The 21,496-nt window shown below is 38.7% G+C and overlaps 1 protein-coding gene across 2 annotated transcripts in view; it reads right to left on the bottom strand.

Annotated features, from left to right (window-relative positions):
* LOC120461924 (glucocorticoid receptor) overlaps positions 1–21,496 on the bottom strand; it is a 99,569-nt gene that overhangs the window by 16,892 nt on the left and 61,181 nt on the right. Inside the window, exons 3-6 of one of the 2 annotated variants that reach the window (XM_039650253.2) lie at positions 18,819–18,973; positions 11,442–11,468; positions 6,230–6,346; positions 698–976 (exon numbers count right to left, since the gene is read on the bottom strand). In XM_039650253.2, coding sequence (XP_039506187.1) covers positions 698–976; positions 6,230–6,346; positions 11,442–11,468; positions 18,819–18,973 — 578 coding nt within the window. The remainder of the gene's footprint in view (positions 1–697; positions 977–6,229; positions 6,347–11,441; positions 11,469–18,818; positions 18,974–21,496) is intronic. The other variant, XM_039650255.2, reaches the window with a different exon arrangement.

Below are 21,496 nucleotides of genomic sequence, written 5' to 3'. Positions count from 1 at the left end.
CAGAAATCGAGACTCAGACCAGGCAACATTTCTCCAGTCTTCAACTGTCCAATTCTAATTAGCTCTTGCAAATTGTAGCCTCTCTTTCCTATTTGTAGTGGAGATGAGAGGTACCCGGTGGGGTCTTCTGCTGTTGTAGCCCATCCGCCTCAAGGTTGTGTGTGTTGTGGCTTCACAAATGCTTTGCTGCATACCTCGGTTGTAACGAGTGGTTATTTCAGTCAAAGTTGCTCTTCTATCAGCTTGAATCGGTCGGCCCATTGTCCTCTGACCTCTAGCATCAACAAGGCATTTTCGCCCACAGGACTGCTGCATACTGGATGTTTTTTTCCATTTTCACACCATTCTTTGTAAACCCTAGAAATGGTTGTGTGTGAAAATCCCAGTAACTGAGCAGATTGTGAAATACTCAGACCGGCCCGTCTGGCACCAACAACCATGCCACGCTCAAAATTGCTTAAATCACCTTTTTTCCCATTCTGACATTCAGTTTGGAGACCAGGACCACAACCCTAAACGCATTGAAGCAACTGCCATGTGATTGGTTGATTAGATAATTACATTAATGATAAATTGAACAGGTGTTCCTAATAATCCTTTAGGTGAGTGTGTATCACATTTATGTTAGATGTGATTAATTGAGTTGACAGCACTAGTTCTGGCATGATATAAGGTATGGGTAATTCTGAGGGCTCACCAGGAAGGGCTTTGGCCCACTTGACTGCAGAGACGACTTGACGGCCACCCAAGCGGTTCAGTGTCGTCATGAGGCGGGTGGAGGTGTCCGGGATGGTGCTGTCGTATCCAGAGTAAATGATCTCCGGCTCAATGGCTTTGAGCAGGGACAGCATGGTGGGCACCAGCTGGGGCATGGCCTTGGGCACCAGCGAGCACATGTTCTCTTCGGGCAGAGTGGGTACCTGCTCACTTGAGGATGAATGTCCCCGCAACCGCATTAGTTTCTTGTTTTTTCGAGCTGAAATAAAAGAGAGAAATGTGCATATTAATGAATCAATGAAGATATTGATCTTAAAAAAAACTATTTAATCTGAATGTTCAATATGCACAAATTTCATGATTCGATGCGATTTCAATTCACAAGCTTGCGATTCAATACGATTTCAGTACAGTACATGGCAAAAAATATCTCCCAACTAATGCTGTAAACTATACAGGGTACATCACTATAATATTGAGGGTTAAATTAATTGATTTGTATACTTACATTTAGACATTTACACATAAAGAAAGTTTGTTTTTTAACAAAGATTTAATAATACATTTTTAATGAAATAATTGTGCTTCTACTCATATATATATAAACATTTAAACGGTGGCTGCAATAAAAATGTCAATCATTTATTCAAACACAATTAAATATTAAAGAATAGTTTAAATAAAATTACAACAAATATGCAATATAATGCATATATTTAGCATGCTCCTCTCTATGTTCATTTTTCTAGCTGATTAATGAGTTTTTGAACATTGAATGGCTTTCCTGAGGTAAATGTGACGTTACATGACATTAGGTGCGTTCACTCCATGTCGTAATTACCGTAGCGATTCTGAACTGTAAAAAGCTGTCACATGCTTGTAGAACTTGTAATTACAACTTGTAGTTTTCCGATAGCAATGAATTGTGCCGCGTGGCCGCTGTAACACCTGATCACTGCAGATTTAAGATGCGTTCGACTTGAGGCGGCGCTGTGCTGACAGATCGGTGTATGACAGCAAAGTACCGCGAGAGCGATTCGAAAGCATACAGAGCTTGATTTACGGTAATTACAACATGTCATGAATGCAGAAATTGCCTACAAGCTGTTTTGGCGCTTTCCCACTGCTGGTACGACTCAGTACGGTTCGGCGCGGCACGGTTCGGCTCGCTTCGCTTTTCCACTGCGTGGTACGACTCGGCTCGACGCGGCAGGGCTCGGTTGGCTTTAGCTCGGTTGCTTTTCCACTGCAGTTAGTACCGCTTTAAAGTGGGTTGGGATTATAGACTGATAACAGCGGTGGCTGTTTCTGGCTATTTAAATCTAACGGGTTTGGTTTCTCGTGACGATGTCTATTGGTCGCAAATACAATAACGCAAGTAGTGACGATTCTGTCGGACCAATCAGTGATCTGCAGTGTTTCACGTCACATTTTAGTACCGGTACGGTACGCTTGGAACCTCAACAGACCAGGTACCATTTAAAGCGAGCCAAAGCGAGCCGTACCGTACTGTACCATGCAGTGGTAAAGCGCCACAAGTGAGCCATACCGAGCCGTACCGTACCATGCAGTGGAAAAGCGTCATTTTATTGATTTTATTGACTTTCGTGATTGAAACACTGACTGCGCGATTACATGAGACATAATACAGATTCTGTAAGTTGCACTGTATCATTTAACATACCTTTTGATGTCCGTTCATGTTTTTTTTGTTGTTGTTGCTGTAACTAGTAGTAATGCGGAAGAGTTTATTTGTTCATGTGAGCTCCGTTCTGCCGCTTCGCTTAAACTGCTATGCGATGTGTACGCACCACATTAAAGGATTAGTTCACTTTTGAAAAAACTTTTGCTGATAATTTACTCACCCCCATGTCATCTAAGATGTCCATGTCTTTCTTTCCTCAGTCGAAAAGAAATTTAGGTTTTTGATGAAAACATTCCAGGATTTTTCTCCATATAATGGACTTCAATGGGAACCGGATGGTTCAAGGTCCAAAAGATAGTGTTAATAACAGTTTTAGATGCAGCTTCAAATGTCTTTAAACGATATCAGAATAAGGGTCTTATCATGCGAAACGATCGGTTCTTTCAAAGCTTACTCCAAAAATGTAACTTTTCTAAGGACAAATGCTAGCCTTGCTCTATTCTGTGAGGCGCGTTTGTAACGTCACGTAATATGTAATTACGTTCAAAAGGTCACGGGCGACGTAGCCGGAAGTACAGAATCAAAATCGTCCGACATCGTTGTTTTACCTTTTAATTCCTTTTTTGTAAACGGCGTTTGAGATAGTTTTCACGTTCAGCCTATGCGTTCAACTTGTAAACACTCCGACTCTGTACTTCTGGCTACGTCGCCCGTGACCTTTTGAACGTAATTACGTACTACGTGACGTTGCAAACGCGCCTCACAGAATGGAGAAAGGCTAGCATTTGTCCTTAGAAAAGTTACATTTTTGGAATAAGTTTTGAAATAACCGATCGTTTCGCATGATAAGACCCTTATTCATCGTCTGGTGTCGTTTAAAGACATTTGAAGCTGCATCTGAAACTGTTATTAACACTATCTTTTGGACCTGAACCATCCGGTTCCCATTGAAGTCCATTATATGGAGAAAAATCCTGGAATGTTTTCATCAAAAACCTTAATTTCTTTTCGACTGAGGAAAGAAAGACATGGACATCTTGGATGACATGGGGGTGAGTAAATTATCAGCAAAAGTTTTTTTCAAAAGTGAACTAGTCCTTTAAAGAGCGCCACAATTGTTTGAATTTCACAATAAAAAATGACAGAATTTAAAAGCTGAGACTTTATTTTACACCAGAAGTAACTAGCACAAAGCTTATTGCGATTGAAGGCGCGATACGAAGCTTTGGTCATTTCATTAACTGGAAACAACACAGACTGTGTTGTTTCCAGTTAATGAATCAACAACATCGATTCTTGGGATTTAAATGCAGACACTTACATGACTAAACAGACTTATCTTTATACAGCCTTTGGGAAATTCATTCTCATATCTTCTGTTGCTGTTCAGGTTTTGTAAATGATTCAGTGACAAGGATCTCAAAGATGAAAGATCTAGTTTAAACCACATGTGCCAGTTCTAAGAACAATCATTGCTGAAAAACGTTTGCATCTTCAAAACTGACCAACTAAATAAATGCTGTAAAACAATAGGATCAAACCTAATTATTTCCATGTTTTTGGGGGGGATTTTGCAAGAAAATTACGTTTGACCATGTACGGAAAGCATACTCTCTTTCACCCACTCTCTCTCCCACTCAAACACACACACACACACATACAGTATGCACACATTTGGCAAAGTAATGACGATCCTGTTCTTGGAGAAGATGAACGTGCAGTTTCGCTTTTAGTATGACACCATTGAGACTCACAGTAATTCACATGCGCATAATCTCTTTCTCTCTCCATAACTGCATTAATAACTGCTATCAGTGGCTGAAGTGTCGAAAATCATAATGGATTTTGACATTGTTAGAGAAATTGGGTATGATAAAATAACTTTTTTGCAGCCACAGGTAAATAAAGAACTGTCCTTTGGACATATTGGACAACAAAAATATTATAATAATGTATGATTTAAACTTAGAACATATTTATTGCAGAATTTGTTTTATATAAACCGGTCTGAACAACATACACACTCACACACACACATATGAATGTCATGAAACCAAAAGAAAAAGCCCTCTTTCAAAGCTAATTAAAATCAACAAATCCAGATGTTCTATATTAAAGACAATGTTCTCAAGTGACGTAATGACTACAAAATAAAAATTAGCATTTGCTTTTTAGTCATTTATTGTGAATTCATACAATTACGTTCCTACAGTATATGAAGGAATATTCCGGTGAATCTTTCAAGTTTTAGCACATAGGCTAAATAAAAAGAGACAAGAACGCTTGTGTGTTTTGATGTGCGAACGCCTTTTGAAGGTTTTGTCTCGTAAAATCACTGTTGTTGATTGTGAGCTTACCATCAAGCACAATGTCATTTCGTCCCACTTTCTAAATTTTCTGCCATAAATGTTTCTATGGCAACTAAAAGCCTCTCTGGTAGAACCCCAGATTTAGTTAGCAGCTCCTGCATCAAGGTCTTTTTTTTCTCTCCTGTTTGGTGCTTCACGCAAATAAATCACCCATCATTTTAAAGGCTTCCACAGAGATGGATGAATCCAGTCCAATATCTGTGAAGTACATCAGCACGCTGTCAATGAGGCACTGCTGCCTTCTTAAAGCTTTCTGGCCATTTTAGAACTTGAATGAGCGCATGAAAGAAAAATCCGCACACACAGTCCTTGGTCTCATCGTGTTTTCTACCACCTACTTAAAGGAGAACTCTGGCGCAAAATGAACCTTTGGTCTAATTACACATTGTTACCTAGTCAACCGTTATCTGAAATTTGTTTTCATGATTGCCGAATGTAAATAGTTTTATCTAACGCTAGTATATAGGGCAGAGAGTAATGACAATTAAAAATCGCTTGTTATTACCACTAACAAGGCTCAAAATAGCCCCACACTAACACGGTAGCATAATAAGGGTCCCTACATTCAAACCGAAGCATTGAGAACTTTGTCAGTGTCCAAACAGTTTAATAAGATGTTTTATACACACAGTCAACTTCGCGAATACAGGAAGAAGCCATCTTTGAAAAATAGTCTCTACCAGTCGATCTACGAACGCCAATCCAAGTGCGCTGAACTGTGCAGAATCTCATACGGTCCGTTGTTTCCGGAAGAAACACAAACACAAACCATTTTCTTCTCTTCAATATGTACATGTAGACTACTTTTCGCGCTCACCTTATCACCTTATTCACATCTCACCAGCGCACTTGGATCGGCGTTCGTAGATCGACTGGTAGAGACTATTTTTCAAAGATGGCTTCTTCCTGTATTCGCGAAGTTGACTGTGTGTATAAAATATCTTCTTATTAAACTCTATGGACACTGACAAAGTTCGCAATGCTTCGGTTTGAATGTAGGGACCCTTATTATGCTACCGTGTTAGTGTGGGGCTATTTTGAGCCTTGTTAGTGGTAATAACAAGCGATTTTTATTTGTCATTACTCTATGCCCTATATACTAGCGTTATAGGCTAAAATGTTTTTAGAGATAAAACTCTTTACATTCGGCAATCATGAAAACAAATCTCAGATAACGGTCGACTAGGTAAAAATGTGTAATTAGACCAAAGGTTCATTTTGCGCCGGAGTTCTCCTTTAAGGACGTGCACTGAAAATAAAAATGCGTATTTGTTTAAAAGAAATACTGGAACTGGATTTTTTGATGACACTTCTCGATCATTGATGCGAAAAGTGTCCCATATTAAAATTGAGTTTTTCCCTTCGAAGCAGTTCAATCATTTTTGAGAAACTAGCTACTTGCTGGTTTGCGCTCCAGAGCTGTGGTATATAAAGGTCATATAAATCACTCAAGTGAGCCACATGACAACCGCTCATCAATCCATCAGAGCATCCTCACCTTCCAGATTCATGCCGGCCTGAAGACACTTGCGGAAGCGGCATGCTGGGCAGTTTTTCCTCCTTATCTTGTCGATAATGCAATCATTCCTTCCAGCGCAGAGATAGTTGTGCTGCCCTGGAAAAAAAGAATTACAATTACAATGAACACCTCTGATGTTTGGGGTTATAGCATCACCCCACCCAAGGCTGTAACCAGGGTCTGAAAATTAGTGAGGTCCGGGGTGTTGGGTACACAATTGTGCGTACAATCGTTCCTTTTTTTTAAGGAATTTGCCATATATATATATATATATATATAGGGGTTAAATGTGGATTTAATTATGTGTGGGGTAGTCTCTCAAGAGAGGGTCGGGGGTATGCTCCCCCGGGATTTTTTTTTTGTCCAATAAACCATTAAATGGCACTTTCTGGAGAGTTTTGTGCAAAGAAATATAGAATAAAAGTAGGTCTAGCAAAGTCTAATATTTCTGTAATTCATACAGATCAAACACAAATATGCTGGCTGAATAGATTGCTAGTTGAGAAACACTGCTTTAACTGGCATGAGCCCCGTCTTCCAGCTGGCCAGTAAGGTTATTTGGCAAACTTCATTCTGTAACATACAGATCTGTATAATGCTATTGTTTTTGATAGTGTTATAGCCTACATTTCTTACAGATAATCACGATGATCATTGCGTTTGTCTTACCGAATGTGGTAGCTTTATGCAATTGCAGTTTGTCTATAAGCTTTTGTTTCTTTTTCTTTTATTAACGCCAACAGTAAAATGTTGCCAGATATTGCTACGGAAAACAAGCAAAACAAAAAAATAATAATCCGATTAGTTCAAAGCTTGTGTTTTGGAAATAAGATTAATATGTCACTAACCCTAACATGCAACTTTCCACTTTAATAACTTCCTAAAGTGTATCATTAAATCAGAAAAACCGGTCCAGGAGATTACTGCACCTTTCCATTAGGTGGATCTGGCAACATGGAGGCTGCACTCGCGCCCTCATTCACAACGCGCTCTCAAGCCCCGTTCACTGCGCTTCTCGCAGCCAAATGAATTGCAAACACTCATATGAGGTGGTTTAAATACGGCTAATTAATCATTCAGAGAGCTTGACATTTTATTTTTGAATGTAAAAAAAATGACCTAGGTGACCTCATAGCTAGCTACGGCCATGACCCCACCTCCATAAGTAAATTCAATTGAAGATTGAACTTATTTCACTGAAGGATCAGAAACAATCCGGAAAAACGACACACCGATTAAGTGTCTTAAAAGCAAAAGCAAAACTAACTAAAGGGGCTTTCGCATCAGAGGAACCTTTTCATAGTTGCTAGAAATGATGGAGTTCTGTCGCCTTTTCCGCCTTTGGCTTGCTTAGTTAGGGACATTTTATTTTATATTTAACAATATTATTACAAAATGATTTTCCTCTTATCTCTGTAAAGCTGCTTTGAAACAATCTGTATTGTAAAAAAGTGCTAAATAAATAAAGGTGACATGACTAGACTAGAACTATTGGCGGAAGTTCCCGGATCTTGGCGTGTTCGCACCGCAGGAACTAGGAAAGATTTTAGCTCTAGAAACTCCATTTGGAGGAACTAATTTAACTACTTCAGAGTCGGGTCTAAACCAGCACTATAGGAGCTATCCGTGAAGTTAGTGTACGCTGATTGGCCGATTGGTTATCACACAGATTACATATCCTATGTATTTACTCCAGAAATTAAAGGTCCAATATGCAGGATTTTTGCAGGAAAATATCCAAAAACCACTAGGCCAATGTTATTTATTTTGTGTAGTTGATTACTTACAATATCCCAAATGTTTCCAACTATTTGTAAATTAGGGCTGTTGGATCCGAAATTCGAATATAATTCGAATATTAAAAAAAATCAATACCATTCGAATGCTAAAGTTACTATTCGAATATTGCTTTTATATATATTTAAAAATAAATATATACTTCCGAAGTGACCAGGTGTAAACGGCCCCTTATCGCTTTCTTATTAACAATAGGAGAGCGCAGGACTAGCTTTCGCGAGGCACATTCGCAAGGTTTCGTTCACTCCCGCGCTATGTATGTTATGCGCGGATTCTGGGAGATTTTAACTAATTTGCGGCCATCAGGGAGACGCTATCAATATGCGGGAGACTCCGATCTGAGCCCCTATTCATCAAGCCAACGCGCCGTAATCTATCGCAAATCAAAGTGAAAGTAAGTCGCAGACGCTTAACACTACCATCTTCATTAAAAGTAAAGGAATGAAATGATATTACCAGGGCTGTTGCCGCTCTCCCTTATTGCTGTCTTTGCTGATTTTGAAATTAGCCGATGATCAATAAAATGCAGCTCAAATCTGTTGCTTTCGGTGACGTGTACTTCATTACATCTGTATATAGCGCGGGAATTGAAGATCGGATTTTTCGGTTTTGCAAAAACACATTTATTGTAGTAATGTTAGATGTCCCTCTAGTGGGCCGAACGTGTAACAACAACCACAGGCTATAGTGGCATTGACGATCCATAAGAATGTGTAATGACGTAAATATTAATAATAGGATAAATTTGAGCATTTAATATTTGAATATTATTCGACTATTACATAAAATAAGGAATGGAATTCGAATAGTATTATAGAGGAAGGTTGACAGCCCTATTGTAAATTGTGAGAAAATTGTGATTTTAACCAAGGAAACGGGGCGTGTGAGCAGGGGTGAGTCAATGGCGTCATATCCACGTTACCCACGGTTTCCGTAGTATACGTGGTATACGTCTAGCAATCGCGGACTGCTTCACACCACGGTCATGTTAAAAACATCACTGTATTCACTCATCCAAAAAAGATCCATCAGCTTGACGACAAGATCCATAATTTCGCTTAATGCAGAATATACGTCATTAATATACGCCTTTGTTATTGTAAGAGGTTAGCGACCTCTGGTGGCGAATAAATCTTGCATTTTCTACCTTTAACTCTACGAACATGGAAAACATTGATAGATGGACCTCTTAACCTTTACCTATGAAGAAAATCCAACGCAACTTTGAGGGAATCGAGCAAAAGCTAGCAAACACTTTTCATTACTGTGTACTTTCTATGTATAACAGTTCTGTCTAATAACATATTAGAAAGGACTGTTAGACAGATTGTAAACTAATGAACACTGAGAATACGAGCACTGTTTGTTTGCTCAGGCTCTGGCTGGCGTTCTCAGCGTTGTCAAAATAAAGGTCCGCCGTGCTATACAAATAAAAGTCACAACAAGCGAGGCTTACATCACTTTCCGAGTTCCTACTGGCGGTGCGAATGCAACCAAGAAAACGTTCCTAAGGGATCCATTGGTTCTCAGGGTTCTAGTTCCTGGAACTACCCGGTGCGAAAGACCCTCATAGTTAAATGCTGACATTGACAATCAAATATGAGTATGTAACACTGTGAATAAAAATGAAATGATGAAGATATTCTGCATTTGTGTTTCATTGAAATAATAAAAAAATAATACAATTCTTCTTAAAGAAATAACACCGGGTTGGAAGACCTGAAGGTATGTCGATGACAAAGGTGTGTTATGATACAATTTATAGTTTCGGTTGAAGCATCCCTGTAAAAAGCCATTCCAGCACATGCAGTACACATTATGAGAACATAACGGTCGCATCTTTATTCATTTCTACAAACTTCTGAAAGCTTTAATTCAGACATGCTTGGAATTATTACAGACTTTTAAGCCAAAACAGATGAGTAATTAAAGGCCACCTCTACCAATCTACTGCCAAGCACTCAGCCAAAGACCTTTGAGGATCCCTCCATTTGGAGTGGAGAACATGCCATCCAACGACTTACAGAATTGTTCATTTTGAAGCATTTCAAAGCATCCAAATGCCAAGTATATACTGCTATTTAAAAACAGTTTATGTGTCTCTTTGTTCTATTTCTCTCTAACTATAACATTGCAGGGAAGTTTTTGTGTGACAATCTAATAAGAAGCTAAACATAATGTTCTCTAATAGTTGTTTTTACATTATATTTAATAATGAGCAATTTGCAATTTCTATTTGCATGTACTATATGCTACATATGTTTGATGCTGTGTGTGTTTTTTAAAAACATTATGGGAAGCATGCATGAAAATAAGTAGTGACAATTGTATTTATATTACATCTGCATAGAGGAGATTGAGAAAACTTGACATAATATATCTTTGATTAAGCATTTTTTTTTATTTTTTATGCAAGCATATTTATTAAGCATATTTTTCCCCTGACAAATAGAGCTTGGAAATCCATTTCTGTCTGCCTTTCAACGAAACAGATGAGGAAAAGTGATCAAAAAACAATTTAGCTTTATCCTCATTTCCCAGAACACGGCTTGACACCCCACATCCTCTTTTCATTAACTGTTCAAATAAAACAATAATGCCTCAAACATGTTTAGCAGGCTTTAGCACTCTGACTCAAATGTCTTCCCATTAGTCATAGTAAAGACACATCAACAAAACTGATCAATGCAAATGCACTCATACTATACAGCAACTCTACTGTGATGCAAGCAAAATCAAGTCAAGTGCAAACTAGATTGTAAAAACTAGCGCAGTTAACATGCCTGTGAGCAGAATCAGAAATCAACTTGGGTTGAATAACATAGTGACAAATATGTCCTAAATAAATATGAACTGTAACAGAGACAAGTGCTGTTCTAGCTAACATAACGTGGCTTTTGAGGAAAAATCATAATCAACTTTTAAAAATTCAAACATTAAGAAAATATTCATTAACATAGAGGTTAGTAGATTGATGTAATCAAACACATGTGCCCGCCAAATATATATTTCAAGTGTTCATTGTGTTATGATATCATGTGCATTATTGTCAGCTACTTGAACTAGATTTTACATATAATGGCCATAACTGAGCCATAATTACGGCCAATAATGAAAATATATGTTATTATTTGGTTCGAATGAAAAATGCCCTGATAAAGGTAAAAATGAGTCTAGCTAACCCTTCATTTCTGACAGTGCTTGACAAGAAAGCAAAAAAAAAAAACAAAGAAAACAAAGAAAGCACCTTCCTTGTAGGTGCTTTCTTTTCCCGCTCCAAGGATTGAGCTTCACCGTACCAGTATAACTACTACGAAGACAAAAGCATTTAAGCTCAGGTGCACTGTAGGGGGCGACTGTTAGCAAAAGCATTATTTAAAGTGAATTTATTTACCATCTGTGTTTTGTCGCGCTCTCCATCCTTCACCATTGCCAGAGCAACCGAAGAAATCAGGGAAGAAAAACAAAAAATAACAGATATAAATGTATCAAGTGCTGAAAACACAGCTCAGTTCATACTGACACTTTGACAACAAATGATGTTGGTTAGTAAAAGTTATTCATTTCAGTTTAGCTACAACTATGCATTTTACAATATGAAGAATCCTCTATGCAGGACACATTCATATCTGTTATTTTTGCATGAAAAGCCCTTCTCGCCACAAAACCAGTCGTTTTACAAAACCACCACCGTCAAACAGTGTCCACACAATTAGTCACACTAAATGCTAAAACACTGTGCAACAGTTACAGATATTCACTTGCTTTTATCTTAGTTTCGTTTTCACCGACTTTAAGTTTCTATATCTTTAGTTTTCTGGTTTCCTTTGACTTTCCCAACACACTTTAGTGGTGGGAAACACACCCACATGGTTTTAACATGGTTACTGATATGATTCATTATTTTAGTTCAGCTATATTTCATTTATTTACCTTGTTTGAACTACTACTTAAGGCAGTCCTTTTCTTTTGTTTAATGTCTGGTTTTGTCTGTGCAATAGTGATGGGGAGTTCGGATCATTTTACAGACTCTCTATCGTTCTATCTCTTTCATCAAAATGAAAGAATTTTTATTCAAGTCATTTCGTTCATGATTGAGTGGCTTTAAATGTTAAACTTTTATCAGACAAATTCCCTGAACACATCCACCAATGCAATCTTGATCATATTTTGAATTAAAGGGATAGTTCACTTTGAGGCTAAGGGGGTCCACCAAAGAGCATGCACAGAGAAGTCAAAATGAAACATGATTTAATGACTCGTAAATGTAAGTACACATTGATGGCCTAAGACACGAAACGAGCGGTTTTTGTGAGAAAACGAAGAGTATTTATATCGTTTTTACCTCGTGTAATCACAGTGACGTCCAAGTGATCTGAATCAGTTGTCCAACTGAACCGAACTGAATCAGTTCAATGTTACGCCGGAAGTGATCGCTTGCGTGTGACGTCACTCAATATTTACATGGAGATTTCGGAAGTTTTACCTTTTACTAAACATATTTAGATATACCGAAATTATATCCAGTTTCCCATGTATCTAAATATGTTTAGTGAAAGGTAAAACTTCCGAAATCTCTGTATAAACAAAGAGTGACGTAGGCGCACAAGCGATCACTTCCGGCGCATGCGCAGACCGAAGCACCCGTGCCGTCAGATCATTTTGTCATGGCTATGATTACAAGAGGTAAAAACGATATAAATACTGTTCGTTTTCTCACACAAACCGCTCGTTTCGTGTCTTAGGCCATCAATGTGTACTTACATTTACGAGTCATTAAATCATGTTTAATTTTGACTTCTCTGTGCATGAACTTTGGAGGACCCCCTTAGCCAACAACAACGGTTTGACTGAAAAATGTCAAAATTGAAAATACTGTGGAAACAAAGACACCTGCATCTTGGATGCCCTTGAGGTAAGCTAAAACATATCAAAAATTAATTTCAAAGTGAACTGTCCCTTTAAGAAATCATAATAATGCATCCTTATGAGTCTTTTGTTCATTTGTCATGTGTCAGATGAAATGAACGGATCGTTCATGAATCACCCATCACTACTGTGTAAAGAGTGTTTGCACCAACCTTTTGTTCTGTGGCTATGTGTATTATTTATTAAAACTTTGTGATCAAACTTCACCATCATCTGTGTATTTGCCTGCAACACATCGTGACAGAATTGATTATGCAGCTAAATTGACTGTATTGGCCCGGAGAAGACTGGAAATGATGGACTTTACAGTGGAGTTTTGCAGCCTCGCCGTCAGTGCTCCTTTTGACGACGAGACCATCAAGTAATTGTATTGAATCAGGGCAAATTACCAACATCCTGAGCACCTACCCTCAATCCAGACTACAGCCAGACCCAGAACCCAGTACCATGGAGACTTTGTTATAGGGCTGAACGATTAATTGCATTTGTGATAAAATCGCGATATGATGAAACGCGATTTTGTAATCGCAAGAGCTGCGATTACAGTGGTCACGTGACACGCGGGAGCAGTCTGCAAGATCAAGCATCTGTTCTTCAGAAAAGAACAGTTTATTTTGTAATGTATGTGATATTGTGTTATTTATTCTCTCCCCAACAATCCTGGATCGATTCAGAGAATTTCAATAACTCATTGGTTAAATGTGCATAAACTTGCATGTCAAAATGCTTTTATGACACGAAATTAATGTAAACACGGTCAGTTCTTAAACCAACAGGACAAACCACATTTACAATTTCAAGAGATATGTGCATTAGTGTGAATGCAGCTTATCACATCTAAACTGAGGGGGAAAATCACTCCAGTTCAAACATTCAGACAGCCTACTTTTAAATACTGAGACCACTCTTTCTTTATTGCTAGTAATGCTTTTTTTGTTTCTCTTTATTTACTAGCTTTTATATTTTGAAGATATATTATTTTATAAAGCCTATTTAAAATTCTTAACATTGGTTTAATAAATTTTTTTTAAGTATGTGTTTTTACACATATAATTAAATACATATTTTAAGTGTTATTAAGATTAATTAATAAATCGGATCATGAGCTGCCTAAAGATTCCCATCCCTACTGTACAATGATTTATTGCTTGTCTTTGTCGACTAACACAGAAGGTAAATAACTTTTTTTTTAATCGCATATTAAATCGCAATCGCAATATTGGTAAAAAAAAATCGCAATTAGATTATTTTCCATAATCGTTCAGCCCTACTTTGTTAGAGTCCTCTAACTGTGAGTTCACTTTGAATCCATTCGCAAGTCAAGAGCGAAATTTACGCGTGTAAAAACAAAAGTTTGAAGCAAAATTTACACGCATTGCGCGACAGAAATCGAAACCCGTTGGCGGCCATCTTTTTTAATGTTATTCGAGCATTCATCGAGAGAGTCACCGCTCTGTATTTGCTCTGGAGAGCAGAACAGAGGCTTGGGGATCATCGTCGCCATATTTGTGTCCACCAGACCCTTCAGAGGCGAACCGTTTGACGAGTTTCACCATTTGCTCGCTCCAGGAGCTGCGCCTGGATGTCGGCCGCTGTCAGTGGTACTTCCGCCTGTCCCGCGCCCAGTTTGATGACCTGTTGTCCCGCATCGGAGCGAGGATCACTTATTCTTAAAAATCATTTATTTTTGTTTTAATGATAAATAGAGCCAGCCTCCAAAAGGTAACCTGTCGTGTGATTTTTTTCTCTCTCACGTCCAGACACAAACTTATGCACATGTATGTTGATTATCTTTACATTATAATAATATTTCATATAATCTAGATATTGAGTAAATAACATTCAATACAAACTGAACATATACGTATATATACGTCTCGTATATTGAAATAAAGTTTAAGTGATAAAATATTTGCTTTGATGTGCATTAGAACCACACCAGGCATTTAGTCATATTACAAAATAATTTATTGAAGCATCCAGACACTTCACCACGTGAGCAAGCAGCTAGGCTCCTGATTGGTTAACACGGCGCGAATTGACGCCAAAGTTCAGATTTTTCAACTCGAGCGGCAGGCGCGAATTTGCGTCAAACGCGTGAATGCACAAATAGCACTAATCATTTACGTTTAACGCGGCAGACGCTCAATTCGCACCATTCGTGCAAACTTGACAGGCGAATGAGGCGTATTCGTATCTACTGCGCCACGCTCTACGCCTAATTCGCGCTGCAGGAATTTTTTATGCGCGTAACGCGTCTTTGCATTGACTTAACTTTGAAATCACTTGCGCCTGACACGCTATTCGCGTCCAGTGTAAACGCACCATAAGGCTTTTCCCACCCTTGGCTCCACCAGAGACCCTCGGCCTTACGGCTCCACCGGGTTCCATTGTCCCGGATTCAGTCGTCACTCTGCCTGCGCCATGGACTTGTAAGCTGCGCTCGGTCTCTCCACCCCTACACCTTCAGCGGGTTCCTTCTTCCCCCCCCGCCTCGGGCACTCTAGCTCCACCTCAGATACTCGTCACTGCAACTGCACTTTTGTCTCTAGTGCCGGCGTTGTCACTCAGGTCCATCAGCTCTCCGTCTGCACCATGGGATTCCCTGATATCGGCTCCATCTCTGTTGGGCGTTCGACGGATGTCATCAGCCACTATGTAAACTTGCAATTCCTCCCTCCTGAGACTCTGTCGTGGGCTGTCAATCCCTGCTGTGCTCTGGATCTCTACCACCTGGCAACTTCCACCATCATCGCCTCCAGGGTCTTGTCTGCCAGCTCTTACCATTCCTTCACCACCACCTCTGCCTTCTCCACGCCACGGCGCAATATATACCCAACGGTACCTTTTTTCTGTACTTTAGGCATGTTTACCTCAATAGTTGTAAAGAAACTGTAAGTCATTTATAGATGTGTTATTGACATTATGCCAGACCTGCCATTGTCTGTGATGTTAGCATACTGTAAAATTTACCTGAATACGTGTATTCCAAAGATAGTTTATGTCATTCGGGTAGTTTTTAAATCATACTTTTTAACAAGTTTGGTTTTAGTTAATTATTTAATGCTATAAAAAATGGGAGTGTGATGTCATGATTGACAGCTGAGATTGACATGTTCTCTGAGCGAAGTAGTTACTGATGCACCAACAGACTTTTTCCGGGTGGCTTTTCTACACTGGAAGATAGTGAAGGTGCGTCATCCATCCTTTTTACCGTTTATAATTCAGATGCAAATACTTTTCTAATTGATGGGTTTTTCTTCAGGATTATGGGTAATGCGGTTCTCCACTGTTGTTGTTGTAACTGAAATGACTTTGACTTGTGTACATAGTTTCAACAGAAACACCATCTCTTCAACCTGGAAGGTCTGTTCTGAAAGGTTTATAAGTAATCTAATTTGTGGAGAAAATGAATTGTATTTTATTTCTGGAACTCTATTTTGTGCTCTTCAGAGAATGGATAATGGATAAAGCCAAAGATATTGTAGTGGATATTATGCAGGTGCCCTGTAGTTCAGTATTCGGATGGAGCATGTGTTTAAACAGTAGGGTATTTTGTCAGGTAGCCAAGCACACATGCTTTATTGCTGCATGCTCTTTTTCTAGACACAATCTGTGTTACAACTTTAAAGAACTATTTTATGTCAAGGTAACACCTTCACAGGAAACCACGATTTGACAATGTTTTACACATTTTTTTTTTCCCCCTGTGATTAATTGAGGCCAACCTGAGGTTTAGAGAAACTGTGATTGATGGAGTAGATCCCAAATAAATGACTCAAAGGATATAGATTAAGGTCATGATCAGAACACAGTGTAGGTGACTCTATTAGGGGGAAAAAGCAGTGGTTCAGAAGTCTGAGTAAATGAGAAATATTTCAGATTCTCCACTGTTTCTAGGTCAATAATTCTGACCCTGACCATGTGAACTACATTGTACTAAAGATCAGAAGTCCCTGCTTTCATTAAAGCACAGAAAAAATACCCTTCAGAACCTTCTCAAATCATGCTGAATGACATTCGATTCCACTTGTGGAATTTTTTATTTCTCCCAAATTTTGTTTCCTAATGATTTTAGACTTTTGAACTACTCATGCTTTCAAACACAAGCTGGAAATAGCTATTTACTGCTATGACCACATATTGAGTGATTTACAAAAGGATCACAATAATAAAATCCACACCTTGCAATATCAGAATTAATGCACACATATTAAATGCACACTCAACAGACAATATAAAATAATATCACTAATGATTGTATTATTTTACTTTCAATAAATAATGCATTAAATATATGATCATTTAATTTCATCAATTGTCTGCGCATTCGCTACGTACTATTTCATGTATTTCCTATATAAACTAGAGGTTAGAAAATTAAATATCAATGGGCCTTGTGCTATAAATAAAGATTTTGTGTACATTCCAAAAATAAATCACACTTTTAACATATACACTCACCTAAAGGATTATTAGGAACACCATACTAATACTGTGTTTGACCCCCTTTCGCCTTCAGAACTGCCTTAATTCTACGTGGCATTTATTCAACAAGGTGCTGAAAGCATTCTTTAGAAATGTTGGCCCATATTGATAAGATAGCATCTTGCAGTTGATGGAGATTTGTGGGATGTACATCCAGGGCACGAAGCTCCCGTTCCACCACATCCCAAAGATGCTCTATTGGGTTGAGATCTGGTGACTGTGGGGGCCATTTTAGTTCAGTGAACTCATTGTCATGTTCAAGAAACCAATTTGAAATGATTCAAGTATTGTGACATGGTGCATTATCCTGCTGGAAGTAGCCATCACAGGATGGGTACATTGTGGCCATAAATGGATGGACATGGTCTGAAACGATGCTCAGGTAGGCCGTGGCATTTAAACGATGCCCAATTGGCACTAAGGGGCCTAAAGTGTGCCAAGAAAACATCCCCCACACCATTACACCACCACCACCAGCCTGCACAGTGGTAACAAGGCATGATGGATCCATGTTCTCATTCTGTTTACGCCAAATTCTGACTTCTTCAACTATCCAATTTTGGTGAGCTCTTGAAAATTTTAGCCTCTTTTTCCTATTTGTAGAGGAGATGAGTGGTACCCGGTGGGGTTTTCTGCTGTTGTAGCCCATCCGCCTCAAGGTTGTGCGTGTTGTGGCTTCACAAATGCTTTGCTGCATATCTCGGTTGTAACGAGTGGTTATTTTAGTCAAAGTTGCTCTTCTATCAGCTTGAATCGGTCGGCCCATTCTCCTCTGACCTCTAGCATCAACAAGGCATTTTCGCCCACAGGACTGCCGCATACTGGATGTTTTTCCCTTTCACACCTTTCTTTGTAAACCCTAGAAATTGTTGTGTGTGAAAAATCCCAGTAACTGAGCAGATTGTGAAATACTCAGACCAGCTCGTCTGGCACCAACAACCATGCCACGCTCAAAATTGCTTAAATCACCTTTCTTTCCCATTCTGACATTCAGTTTGCAGTTCAGGAGATTGTCTTGACCAGGACCACATCCCAAAATGCATTGAAGCAACTGCAATGTGATTGGTTGTTTGGATAATTGCATTAATGAGAAATTGAACAGGTGTTCCTAATAATCCTTTAGGTGAGTGTAGATGGCCAAACAGACATGGACGAAAATCATCAAAACTAAATTTCCATGTGCCATAATTTTATCAGCCATTATACGGTACTCACAATGTATTCAACAGGACAACCTGATTACATGCAATTTATTTGTTGTTCACTGTATAATAAAATGAGAATCAACGCATTTATCAGCCCAGTGCCATCAAAAAGGAAGATGAAGTAGTAAGTTTAAGTTCTGCAGGCTTACCCTCTACGGCTCTTTTGAAGAAAACCTTGCAGCTGCCACAGGTGAGCACACCATAATGACATCCAGAGGCCTCATCTGAGCACACCAAGCAGATCTTATGGCCGTTTCCGCTGGGCTTGACTGATCCGGACGGATTGGAACTGCTCACTTCAGGCCTGGACAAAGAGGAAAAAAGAATACAAAGAAAAAAAGTTGAAGACATTTCAAATTAAATTAAATAGCTTTTCTAATACAATCAACAAAAGACCATATTTCACATTGGACTTTAAGTCGCCACCTAACAGTAAAGTATTTAATATTTGGTTTAATGTAGCCTGCAATTATGAAGTCACAAATGAATTGACTATGTGCACGAGAAAAATGCTAACTTCCGCCTTGAGGGCGGATGTTGGGTACTTCGGTTCCGGTTGCCGTTGTTTACATCCTACATCAGTGGACCGGCTATCTAAAGCTTAGCTATCTAAATATATTTGTCTAAAACTATGTTCGTTTGTTCATTGTCAAGTCAACCAACACAGTTTTCACTCATATTTGGGTGGAGCCAGGCGCTGCTGCATTGTGAAAAGTAAACGATATTTCACATTTTGTCACCGCACCCAAGCAGTCGCTTCACAGAGTGGAGCGTTGCGTATCCATGACAACTAGTTTTTAGGCTACTAATTATTTATTATATTATACCCTTTAACCAGGAGAAGCCCCTGGGTTTAGAACCTATTTTGAAAGGGAGACCTGTTTAGAAATATGTGTGAACAGCCTAATATGTGTTAAACAGCCTAACTTGATAACGAACGAACCAACGTCGGATACCTTTACTCCCTGAGTCCCTGTATGACATGTATAGTGGTTGTCAACACTGATCTATATGACGATAGTGGTTGTCAACAACATAGCCTCTGAACATCATAAACAAAACAACAATGGCCAACACAAACTGTTCTGGAAAATGCACTTTCTAACGCATGATTTCGCATTTTATAATGTATGGAGTACATTAATCGCATAGCTTGAGCACGTAGCATGGCAACATTAATGTCCGAGTGATTCCACGTGTACCGCGTATGTACACGCCGTCAAATGTCCGAGCGAAACAAAACAAAATGTAGATCTACATCTGGGGAGCGATATTTATTTTTTCCTAGGATGGTAGGAGTGACGGGTAGGTTGGGGTTAAGGTAGGTCATATGCTATATATATATATATACACTGTGTGTATATATACATATACAATAATAACGTTAAGTCAACGGTATTCATAAACACGCTGAAAAGAGATTATGCGTGTTGATAGCATGCCAAAAATACGTGATACGTGTCATACATAAGCAATTTCATGAGATCAGTCTGAGCATGGATGTTGTTGTGACTTAACGTTCCCTTCAAAATGATGCAAATACTGAGAAATGTAATATTTAAACCCCTTCTCTCTTGCTCTGGGGAGCTGGAGGAAAATCATTAGCCAGTCGATGAACATAATCGACTGTAATATTCGGCAAATGTTCAAGACATCTGGAGAAACATACATCCTCTACGTCGTCCATCAGGCTACCGGAAACTAGACACCCCATATCGGTTTCGCAGCCGGAACTAGCATATGCTAACGTGCACATAGTCCATTTGCACCAAAAGAAACAAGAAATTCGATTGTGCACATAAAAAACAAAAGTTTACTAACAAAGCGCAACACAAGCTGATCTCTGTCGCCGTTTACTACACAGAGCTGGGAGATCAAGTGAGAAAGTGTTTGAACACTTAATAACACTGAAGCGAGATCAAGTGAAAAGCATTAAAACAGTGCAGAATTATCTGTTATAAACCATAGATAGATATCAAAATAAGCAGTGCCAACGTGGAAATCGTGAGAAACATGTCATGAGCGAAACAAACAAGTTATAGAATGCTTTTCAGTCCACAAATAACCAACATTCACAATGGATTTAATGTAGTAGCATTAACTGTAACCATGGTATTGTGGCAAAAACATTATTTTCAAGGATCGTACAACCTTTACAGACTTCAAATTCTAATTTTATCACATTTCTAAATGTTATCCCATAATTCAATTTAAAAGTTATTTTAATGTGATGACCAAAACATAATTTGTTCATCCTTCAAAGATTGTTCCCATAATTAAAGGTTTCAACTCAATAAGTAGGAAAACTAACACTTCGTGGCAAACAAAAATTTGATCTGCATCTCAACTCAAACTCAGTGCTTTGCAGTCAAATGTGCATTTACATAAACGTAATATGATTAGTATCTGTAGAAACTAGTGGCACCGGTGCTACTGCTCTCAAATGTTAGTTTGAAGCCCTGGGCAAGGTGCATGTTGTATCCTAACTAAGAAGGGCATGCTTGAACTGGAAGGAATCTGAACTCGATAACACGTAAAAGCAATCCAACAAAACATATCTTGCAAAGATTATATGGCTTTGGCAAATATTGGCAACTATTTCTGGATTTTTTTCCCTAACTTGTTTCCTGACAAAATAAACTTTTGATTCCATCCCAGTCGTAGGACATCAGATATTTTGAGTCGATTTTAAAATAATAGCAAATTTATACACGTGTTTGTTCCATAATGTGAGCTAATATGTTGTCACGGATGTTTGTATTCTCTGAGCTGTTTATATATATGAAGAGTTCAGATGCAAAAGCCTCTAAATGCCATTTGAAATTTT

This window comes from Pimephales promelas, chromosome 19, assembly GCF_988280905.1.
Source record: "Pimephales promelas chromosome 19, fPimPro1.hap1.1, whole genome shotgun sequence".
Taxonomy (NCBI): domain Eukaryota; kingdom Metazoa; phylum Chordata; class Actinopteri; order Cypriniformes; family Leuciscidae; genus Pimephales; species Pimephales promelas.
This window is presented reverse-complemented; position numbering and strand designations above follow the sequence as displayed.